Below are 11,458 nucleotides of genomic sequence, written 5' to 3' on the forward strand. Positions count from 1 at the left end.
TTTTTTTTTCCTGCTTCTTCCCCCCCCTCCTCGTTCTGCTTATTTTAGACTCAAGTTTTAAAGTTTTCCGAGTTCCAGCAGCGGGGGCTGCAATTGCACGGAGGCGCCGGTCGATCTCGGGAGCTAACCGCGAGGCTCGGAGCGAAAAGGCGGACCCTCCACCCAGCCGCGCTCCATTTGCACCATTTTAGGGGGCTCTAGAAACGCGGCTGTTGGATCGCGTGGGGTTTGGGTCAGGACCAGCTGGGAACACGGTGCCACTGCTCGCTTCRTAGCTGTTTCAAAGAGCAACGTTTACCCAGCAGGTATTTTATACRCTGCGTGTGAAATAGCGCGGAGAAGCCCGGTGAAGTTAGATAATAGTGAATGAACGGACTGCAAAGCCCGAGGGATGGGAGATGCCCTGGCGTGATCTCTCCGGCAGGTAACTCAGCTGGATAATCTACCCTCATGTTATAATCTAGTCCATCTACCTGCTCTAGTTCCACACTCCTATTTTTGCCCGGGGATATGGACTATAACCTTTTTTACTGAGCAGAGAAACTGTGTTTGAAGTAGCAGATTCCAGACTTTTTGCCTGTCTGTGCTTTGGTAGCTGCATGTTGAGAAGAGTCATAGTCTTTTCCTAATGCCATCCTGCTCATTCAGCAGAAGCAGCGTGAGCATTGGAAGCTTGCTTGCCTGACAAYTGCTTGCAAAATGCAACGGGGTCCTAAAATCCTCAAGCAGTTAAAGGCATTAAAATCCCATTTTTGCCTGTAGCGAATGCGCAGATTTCCTAGCCAGCCGGTTGTAAAAAAGCACTGAAAGTTTAACGGAGCAGATTGCAGGAGGGTTTTAACGGAGCAGGTTTTCCTTCGTTTCCGTGGGCTCTTTCCAGTGTGGTGCTGGAAGAAGGTGGGCACAGAGGACCGTCCCGGTGCACCGAGGCAGCAGTGGGGTCTGTGGGATGCAGCAACAGCGCGAGGTTGTTTCCTGCAGATGTTGCTGCACATCCAGATGTGCACAGAGGGCGGCACGTGTTCCGAGCTAGTAGGATTTGCGCTGTTCAGGATGGCACTAACAGCTATGACTGGTAGCTGGTAACGGTCAGAGAGACCACCTTCTCAGAGCAAAATAGCAGATCAAACCTTGGCTATTTACTCCCAAATCCATGGTTGCCCAGGTCAGACCCTTACTGCCCCAAAACATCTTGTTGGAAGCTTCCTCAGCTCTCTAGTAATTTTATTCTTGAGTAACAATTGCAAAATGGTAAATTAGCCCCAGTTTAGACCTCCTAAGTGAGCTCTGAAATGAACAGAAGTGCTTGACATGACATTAGTAGGCCACGTTTTAGGACAAATTTGATTTTGTGCCTGCAGGAAATTGGAAGTGCAGCTGGGAGCAGGTGGGTGGCTAAATATCGGCGCAGGAGTAGTCGGGCTGGAGCAGACCCGTGCTCCAGCGCGTCCTGAGCCCTGCCTCTGCTGGCATCAGGTGCTGCGGAGACGGACGCMTCATGTCCTGCAGCAGGCAGTTACGGCACAGCCACGCAGTGGGGCCTAACCCTTCCCAGCCTCCCCTCGGCTGGAGCCCGGCCGAGTGCCCRGAGTAATCCTGCAAATACTTTAACTCCCCATTTTGCCCGTAACTGAGCGCAGATACAAATCAGCAGCAGCGTTAAAGACACTTTGAAATGTATCCATTGAGTTTAAAGGAGCAAAAATCACTTAAAGAGGGGGTGCTTCACACCTTGCCCTTAATAAAACCCATTTTCWTAATAAATCTCTCTGTAGAGATCACTTTCCACGTTCTTCTGCAGTGACTGTATCTGCAATAGCATTTCTATAATGACCATGGGGGACATGGCAAGGGAGACTCACCATCACAGAGGTTTCCTGGACATTGAGGGACCCAAGCGGACCCTCTCCCTGCCTGCTGTGTGTTAGGACTCTCCTCGGTTACAGTAACCCCCAGAAACCACGGTGGTACACTGAACAGACCCAAACAAAACTGCTGCAGATACCTCCRGTCTACACAGGAGACTGCTGGCTTGAGTCACTTTTGGGACARGAGATGGGGATTTTGGTCCCAGTGGCTTTCAGGGCTGTTGTGCTTCAACTGAGAAGCTCGGGATAGGCAGGAGACCTTCCTCCTCTCTTCTTCTGGCTTGTTAGCCAGCCTGAGGCAAGTTGCCTCCCTGCTCTCTGCCTCAGTTTCTCCAGCTGTAGGAGAAGAATTACAGCCTTCACCACCATCTGCAAAGCGCTCCTGCTGCCTGAGTCCACCGTGTGAAGACTTGGGGTTTTGGGTTCACAGAGGATTTGTTTGATCTAGAAATAGCAGGGTTAGAAAATTCCATCTGCCTTCTCTCGAGGGCTCTTGACATTGAAGGAATTTAGCTGGATCTCAAGCCTCAGGCCGCATCGTTCCCTCCCGCGGCAGTGTGGAAACTCGCGCTGAGCAAACCAGCTGCGTTTGGCTCATATCCGAAGACACAGCATGAGGAAAACAACACTCCAGAAAGACACAATGTGGAGAATAGAGCAAGTCACGTTTCCCTCATTGCTTCCACGTGGGGCTGTGTCCGCAGACCACTGCACCAGGGAGAGCAGCTGCATGAGGGCTCCTTCCCACCCACCCCGCAGCAGCCAGCGGGGTCAAGCTGTGGCTTGTGCCATGGAARCTCTGTGGCTAATTGTGTATTTTCACGTAAAACCAGTGCAAAATCCCCTTGGGACCCTTAGGGCTCATGGCTCATGGCCTCCTGGACACTTATCTCCATGAATGAGCCAGGGCTGAACCGAGGGGTGACTTTRGTGGGGGTTAGACTTCCCCAGTAAAGGTATGGTAGCTCCTTCCCTKTCTTCTGTGCAGCCTTGAGTGATGGCATGGGAAGAGCTGTGCTGGGGCAGCTACCACTGAGCCGTAATACCCTGCCGTGGTCTGTTACCCCACAATAACTCACTCATGTCCATGCTCACGTGCTTGACTCCTCCACCTGCCACCAACATACCCCCTCTTTGCTGTTGGATGCAGAAGCAAGCATCATCTCAAAGATGAGATTTGGCTCACAGGCACCTCATTCACTATCTGTCATTAGGTGCCTCCATGCCAACAAGACRGAGAACTTCCTCGTAGTCAGTAGAGCTTGAGAACTGTTGCAGGTGTCTACTGGAGGGTGAGCTGAACTGCTCTCTGGGCTCTGCTGGATTTAAAAGGCACAAGCGCACAAGCACCTTGATGTTAATCTGCCTTTTAATCCATGCACTGAGTCTCAYCTGAGCTATCTAAGATCAAACATGATGTGAACAGAAACAAAAGYAAATGATGGCTTTACAAAGCAGAAATCCCCACCAGATGCTGTGGAGGAAACATATCGCTGCAGCATAGAGACAAGCCCATCCTCTGCCATTCCAAGTTGAGAGCCCCACTGTCCCTACAGGAGCCCCACCAAGATGCCCTTCAAGTCTGGTGCCTTCCTTATCGTGTCGCCACCAGCCTGGAGCTGCTTTAATGTTTGTTTCATTTCAGTCCTTCTTCACATCTCCCTCGGGGAGGGAATTGCACACGCTGAGCAGAGCTGTGTCTTGCAGCGTTTTCTATATTGCCTGCTTGGCAACGGAGCTAGGGTTGGTTTTCTTCCTACTGGTGTAAGGAAYAGTTTCTGTCCTGGTTATGCTCCATGGCAAACCTATAAAAGGAAAACATCTAACTGAGCATAAAAATATAATGATCACCCTCTTCCTTCATTTTTAAAATGGCTTGATTAAAAAGTAGCTAACTGGACAGCCTATTTTTAAATATATTTTATGCCTGTCCTGGTGAGTTATGCTTGAAAAATAATTGGATCATCACGTTTTGCATCGATAAATGATAGCATTGAGTGTGCTAGTGCCATTGGCATCTGATGCTGAGTGCAGGATGCACATGTCCAAAGAACGAGCAAGGGGTTGTGTTGGTGCATCCAAGGCTGGCTAGAGCAATTAGCAAGTGCTTTCTGTTTCCTGGCCTCCATCATGGGGTCATGAGTCCCCAGGTAACTTCAGGGCTGCTGTCAGTCAAATAGCTGCATGTCTTTCTTTGGGCTAGGGGGTAACCCAAGTAGGYTGGGCTGAGGCCCAATTGCAAGTCAAGCTAAGCCCAAAATGGCTTTTACAAGCTCTTCCTCCCCAGCTGTCCAGGTCTTCTAACAGTCGCATGGTTTTCTCTGAAAGCTTTTGAAGGTTATTTTTAAAACAGCCTGCATTTGATTTAARTATTTGTTTTGTTTTGTTTTTCAAAAGGAGCTTAAAAGATGTCAGCCTGAAAACATAAATATTCCCATTCTTCTGCTGACTTTTTTTTTTCTTTGCATTTTTCTGGCCTTGCTGATGAAAGCTATTTCAGCAGTGTGAATCTCTATGATGTGGGGAACATCTCTTATTCCCACATTCAGYGCCTCCCGTATCCCTTCCCTCATGGAGTGCTTGAGCACTGACACACATGCAAGAGATTTTCACAAGTTAATAAGCTTTTTGTGCCTAGGTGCCTCCCCTTCTCCCCTMTGTTCATTTATACAGTCCCCCAAAGCCTTGTTACAGCTGAGCAATGTCTTGGAAGAGGCAATAAATTGGGTAACAGGAATCTAATAGATGCTGGAGCTTTTCTTGTTACGAACTTACGTACATCCAGCGCAGCCACGTGTCCCTGCCTCCTATCAAGGTGGTGCAGCATGTCCCTGTGCTGGCCACGGCTCAGTCCTCAACACCAGACTGATGCTATTGCTGACTGTTGCCACAGACATTAAGTTATAGTTATGTTTTTTTGCTTCCTTCTCTTCCTTCAGGTTATAACTGAGTAGCCCTTATGACCAACATGAGCTGGAGTTTTCTAACCCGCCTGCTAGAAGAGATTCACAATCACTCCACCTTCGTGGGGAAGGTCTGGCTCACCGTGCTGATCGTATTCCGCATCGTCTTGACAGCAGTTGGAGGAGAGTCCATCTACTCCGATGAGCAGAGTAAGTTCACCTGTAACACCAAGCAGCCCGGCTGTGACAACGTCTGCTACGATGCCTTTGCGCCGCTATCACACGTCAGGTTCTGGGTCTTCCAGATCATCATGATATCCACCCCTTCGGTCATGTACCTGGGCTATGCCATCCACAGGATCGCCAGRTCCTCGGAAGAGGAGAAGAAGTTCAAAGGGTTCAAGAAGAAGAAGCAGTTTGCTTTGAATTGGCAAGCGGTGCGCAACCTCGAGGACCCGATGGAGGCAGATGAAGAGGAGCCCATGATCTCTGATGATACAGCAGAAAATGAAAAAGACAAAGCCAAGCCTAAAAGCAAAGAACAGCAGAAGCACGATGGGAGAAGGCGCATCCAGCAAGAAGGACTGATGAAAATCTATGTCTTCCAGCTACTTGCCAGAGCTTCATTTGAAGTTTGCTTCTTGGTAGGGCAGTATCTTCTCTATGGTTTTGAAGTTGAAGCTTATTATGTCTGCAATAGAGTTCCTTGCCCTCACACTGTGGACTGCTTTGTGTCCAGGCCAACAGAGAAGACGATCTTTCTCCTGGTGATGTATGTTGTGAGCTGTCTGTGCTTATTGCTCAACATGTGTGAGATGTTTCATCTGGGATTTGGGACTATCCGAGACGCCATTCGTAACCGAAAAATCAACAGTTTTAGGCAGCCTCCGTACAACTACGCCTACCCAAAGAACATCTCCTGCCCTCCTGAGTATAACCTGGTAGTGAAATCAGAGAAGTCCACCAAGATCCCCAATAGCCTGATGGCCCATGAGCAGAACTTGGCTAATGTCGCTCAGGAGCAGCAGTGCACAAGCCCAGATGAGAATATCCCAGCAGACTTGTCCACCCTTCACAAACACTTGCGAGTGGCCCAGGAGCAATTAGACATAGCGTTTCAGAGCTACAGCAGCACCCAACCCAACACACAGCCTTCCCGAACCAGCAGTCCCGCCTCGGGTGGTACAGTGGTAGAGCAGAACAGGGCCAACACCGCCCAGGAGAAACAAGGTGCTAAACCCAAAGCCTGCTCAGAGAAAGGAAGCTCAAGCAGCAAAGACGGAAAGACATCTGTATGGATATAGCTTGTTTAAAAGGAGAGGGCAGTGTAAGTGGGGTTTTTATTTGTTTCTGTTTTTCAGTATTGTCTTGAGTTCGTTTCACAAGGCACAGGCACAATTTTTATATGGAAGTCAGCAGTGAAAAGGAGTTTCAGACCAATTTAGTGTTGTCTTCTAGTACATTAACAAGAGACATTTCCTTTCTATTTCCAAGCCGTTCTCCGGCTGGGAACCTCCAGCGAGCAATAGCAAGGGTCGGAGCCTTCGCATATCCGACCCATTTGGTCATTGCCGTGTCCCCCAACAGGGACTGGACAACGCACTGCGATGGGGAGAGGAGCTGCTGCTCATTCAGACGAGAAGTCACCCTTAGAGTGATCAACTCCTCCCCTGCAGTGTGAGGATAGTGTACTGTAGGTTAGGGAATGTTTAATTACTAAATATCCTTAATCAAAATTAATTTCCGATCCCTTGATTAAAAGGGAAAACAGCTGACACATTGCGTGAGCTTTCATGACACGCTTACGGCTAATTTCCTGTCCRAATCCGTAGCTGCATTAGCAGGCATCATTGGAAACGAACGCAACGGGGATTTGTGCTTTGCGTTGTAACCTGGCACGCACGTCAGGTTATGGGGCAGAAACGCAGTGACTGTACCTACACAGGCAGAGCATAGCGCTGCGCTCAAGGTTTTATTTTTTTTTTCTTCCTCCACATTGAAACAAAAATCAAATATGATCAAACGCTCCATAGCAGGAGTTTGCAGTGGAACTGCAATGTCGTGGTTTCTGGGTAGCCCTTGCTGCAGATGTGATGGGGATCATTGAACTTAAAGCATTTTTTAAAAAATTGCTACTTCACATCATTAAAAAGTGCCTTTATGTAACCAAGAAAACAAAACTGTAAAGGGTTTGGACATCTTTATTTGCTAAATTTTAGTAGAGATTGGAGGATCAGTGCTGAAAGATTTGTTTTTCTGCTTAATCAAACCCTTATAAATAGTGGCAGAGCACAGATCTATGCAGTGTCTATATGGTGCGTGTCTGCGTGAACATGTAAGTATATATATGGACACATATGGACATGTCAGTGTGAATATATATRTGTGTGTGTGTGACTGTGTGTGTATATATATGTGTGTATATATAYACATRCATATAAACATAATATCAACCTGCTGGAAATTTACAGCCTTCCACCTTCACTCGGTAAACTCGGCTGATCCAGAACGACGGCTGATCCTCCTCCTGGAGCAGCCCTCAGGTACAGGTTCACCTGGGGAATTTGCAACTTTTCACATTCTTGCTTGGGGCACCCAGCAGAAGATCAGTGGGGACAGGACCRAGGCCAGTAACAAGTTTTTCCCTAGCTTATGAGACTTTTTTTTGGTCTTGTTTTGGATTTTTTTGCAGGAGGGAAGGGTTGCAGTTACGAGAGTTTGGGGACATGTTAAAAAGAGCTTCCGAGCTCCAAGGCTCCTGCTAGGCTCCTGTGAATATACTTTGTCAGGGTAGTTTCACTCCATGTTTCTTGTACAACTATGGGCCTGTGGCTTTGTCACCATCCAGTAAGACAAAGTGGGAAAAAAAGCCTACTATAAAGTTATATATAGTTATATATATAGTTTTGTTGGCTTGAGGAAAAGACCATCTGCTGTCAAATGGTACAGGCTGAAATCAGTTACTGCACTGTGATCTGCTGCATCTCAGAGTGGGTCACATCCTTCAGAGAGCAGAGATCTTCCTGAGATGCCTGTGGCTTGGCAGATGCTCTCACAACCTCCCAGGAGCCAAACCRTTGATTCACCACCCCGGAGAACCTAAATAGGCAGAACAAATTTAACATGAAATGAGTAAATCCCCATTTTAAGAGCAAACTTGACATGAAATGAGTAAATCTCCGATGAAGGGCAGCACGGCCCACATGCTGAAATGCACTTGCTGCTTCCTCAGGGCGCTGCAAGCCAGATGAAGTCACACACAGGCCCCCGTGCCAGTATTTCTTTACCACTGGACCTGTGTTACTGCTTGCTAATTGTCTTCCTCGTGTCCTTGAGATCAAAAGTCTCCAGGTTGCCTGTGTCAGGCCCATAGGCCACGTGGATACACCTGAGTATGACCTTCAGCACCTGGTAACACCAATAAATCTGTGCAATGCCATTAGAAAATAGTGCTGGTGGTAAAAATGTAGGTTTAAGGATAAATCAAAAAAAAAATCCAGTGAGGTATTCATCTGCAAATCTTCAATATTGTTTTGCTTAACAGTCTGGGGAATACACTGAGGCTTGGTCCTGGTCCCACCGAAGGCATTGATAAAATGCCTGGAGCAGTCTGCTCCTTGTTACTAAAGATCTTCCGCTTGAATACAATCCACTGGATCCAGGAGGAGGATCAGTGAATCTCCCCAGCAGGAATGGTCAGTGGTAACCCACATCCATCACCTACAGGCATGGCCTATATGCCACATATTTTGCACAGGCTCCTAAAGTTTGTAGCACGGTGATGGGGAGAGAAACATATCTGACTGCTCTGCAGGACTGCGCTGCTACTCCTTGTCCCATCGGACAGTTCTGTGTGGAAATCCATCCTTCTCCGTGGCTTGGGCAATGCAGGGGAAATGGTGGTGGTGACAGAGCCACCCAGCACCCAGGTCACAGCCCAGCTAGGGAGGAGAGTAGACATCCTGCTGGGTAGTGATTTGCACCCTAGTAAGGCTGTCCAGGGCACAATCTTGCACAAGACGTTCATGTGAATCCTGCTTATTTTCTACCCCCTCTACGGAAACAGCATGTATTTAAAGCTGTGATCCCAAGGGAGGGATGGACACTCTGAGAGTCACGGTTGCTGTGCGGGGTTTTCTCAATTCCTTCGGGATGACTAGCAACATCACGGTCCCGGCAAAACTTGTCCTTCCCATGCAGTGCAGGCAGGCTCTGTGCTCGGTGAGAGCCCTGATTTTGGATTTCTCCTGCCCAAAATAGCAAAACCTTCCTCAGCCCAAGGCATGGCTTGAGCATTTCCTGATGACTCAGATTGGTCCCTTGGCTCCCGTTGACCTGCAGATTCACAAGCAAGTCATCAAATGTAGGAACACTAGTACCTCTCGTGCTCTTGCTTCTGGGAACTGTCCTGCCTCACTGTGAGGAAATGAGGAGCAGATTTTGATCCAGAAGTGCCACAGCCTAACCACAGGGCAACCCTAATGGCTAACATGAATATCCCCTGMTGCAGCCCTTGACTTTGGCCCTCAGYAGACATGGAGAACAGCTTATTTCCTTTGTCTGCGCAGAGATCTTTGGGTATTTGAACATTATTTTCATATCCCTCGAGTCTGCTTTAASCTGAACTCCTGTCCCTTCAACCTTTCTCCAAGAGCTGTGTTTCCAGTGTGGTTTTCAYCGCTGTCTTTGAACCACCACCAGCCAGTCCATGCCTTTGTAGAAGTGGAGGGTGCTGGTGGCAGCGCTGCTGCAGAGCTGGCCTTGGCGTCACCTTCCCAGCTCTTCTTCATGCCTCTTCCATTAAGCTTCTTCTTCTGCCTCTTCCAAACAGCTTGGTCCTCCCTGATGCCCCTGTTGCTGCAGACCTGGGGCTAGCCCCCCTCCGCAGATTTACGTGTTTGCAGCTGGCATCTTCCTGCCCTTGCTCTGCACTTGTCCCCCCACCTGCCTTTTTTTGCTTTCCCACTAGTGATCCAGTTTGCCAAGAGGATTTTGAACAACCAGCCAATCTGCAGCAAATTTGCAGCCTCTTCCTGCTGGGTGTCACCATCACATTTAATATGCACACACTGTTTTCCATAGTGGCAGTCAATAATTGCAATATTGATGAGTGCTAGAGCCAGGACAGACACTTGTGCAATCAATACAGCATTCTCATCCGGCAGGGAGGGAGACAGGACAACCACTCTTCCTGCCATTCTTCCAGTTCTGCTCATCTGTCAGGCTTGAAACAACTTTAGTGTATAAAATGCTTTGCACTGGGGTTGGTTCAGGTTTGTCTCAGTTTCCTCCCTGTGAAATGGGGACAATCTTGCTTCTTTCCCATTTTTTTCCAAGTGCTTAGATATGTTCTTGGCAGAACTGCTCCAGTGTCCACCAGCCTGGTCTGAGCAGCACTGGGGAATGCACGGTCACCTGCCACATCCTGGCTTGCTCTTCTGACACTGAGGAGAAGCRACCCTTGTTCTTCCACATCCCACTCAAGCAGCCCACAGGAGCCAGCACAAGGCAGATGACCCTGAAAATATAAAGATTATTATATATGTCGAGTTGGGTTACTATTATATATGTGGAGCAGCTCACTTGCTCTATTCCTTCTCCACTTCTTGACCTATAAAGCCTTTAGGATATTGTGTCCTTCCACAGTCACTGCCACAAAGGTGTGACGATTGCGCTTTAATGCCTTTGCAGGAATGACTCCATTCAGGACAATAAGAGAGGTCRCATCTTTATCGTATCTGTTTGGGAAGGAAAAGGAGAGGGAGGCAACATAAACACAACCACAAGCAGAACCCCCATCACAAACATCCCAAATGAAGCTGACTGCTCAAGGAATTTCAATTAAACAGCAGGCAGCATCAGCCAGGGAAGAAATGCTAGCAATATAATTAATGCTTTGCTTCTTTTACAAGTTTGTAATCCTCTTCACAGATGAGACGGGTTTAGTTTTGTAGCTGAACTAATCATAAATGTTGACTCTTTCACTAAACTTTGCTGGATAAAGTGCCCACCCTTTCATTTCTACTATTACCATTCAGGGCCAGGAATGTCCCCAGTAAAAGCCAGATTACCTTGTTGCTTGCATTGCATTCCTCTGGGAAATACTTGAACTTAACTCAAGGCCATAACCAGTCTGTGCTATTATGAAGTTTCTGGGATTGGGGTTTTTTTTGTTTGTTTGTTCATTTTTTATGTACTAACTGTATTTGTACTAGAAAATGTTGGAGTATGAGATTGAATCTGTAAGCATTCTTCAGTGTAAATGTTACATCTGGACTGTAGTTAGAATATTAAACATTGATCAAAAGACAAAGATACATCAATCCAACTCTGACTGGCTCTTCCATGTCCGTTACTAATAAAATGGAATAAAATTTACGTTTTTGTTACAATATGCAAAGTGTGCAATGTTTCCGTGAGGCGGGTGTTGAGAGTTGACGAGAAGAAATTCTTCTCAATCTATTATTGCCTGTTTTAGCCACATAAGAGCTCTATTTTCCCAGATACGGTTATGAATCACTGCAAAATATTTTTGCCTTAAGAAACAGTTGACCTTCTGGTTGTTTGGGATCTGTTGTCTCTCTGTGTGATGAATCATTGCCTACGATTCCTTCAGGCAGGGAGAGCTGAAACCACTTAGAGGAGTCTGTATTTCCAAAAGCAAGAAAACTCTGCAGAGTACACCAA

The 11,458-nt window shown here is 47.4% G+C and overlaps 1 protein-coding gene across 5 annotated transcripts in view; it reads left to right on the top strand.

The window, feature by feature from the left end:
- Window positions 1–11,163, top strand: part of LOC146588323 (gap junction gamma-1 protein-like) — a 41,999-nt gene extending 30,836 nt beyond the window's left edge. For 2 of the 5 annotated variants that reach the window (XM_085318193.1, XM_085318190.1), the window contains exon 2: window positions 4,808–11,163. In XM_085318193.1, the coding sequence (XP_085174319.1) occupies window positions 4,828–6,075 (1,248 nt within the window). In that variant the 5' untranslated portion in view covers window positions 4,808–4,827 and the 3' untranslated portion in view covers window positions 6,076–11,163. Of the gene's footprint in view, window positions 1–289; window positions 425–4,807 lie in introns of those variants that run through there. The other 3 variants (XM_085318191.1, XM_085318195.1, XM_085318194.1) reach the window with 3 other exon arrangements.
- The last annotated feature ends 295 nt before the right edge of the window (window positions 11,164–11,458 follow it).

Source organism: Rhea americana, unplaced genomic scaffold (genome assembly GCF_003343005.1).
Source record: "Rhea americana isolate MKP2758 unplaced genomic scaffold, rheAme1 scaffold_524, whole genome shotgun sequence".
NCBI classification, from domain to species: Eukaryota; Metazoa; Chordata; class Aves; order Rheiformes; family Rheidae; genus Rhea; species Rhea americana.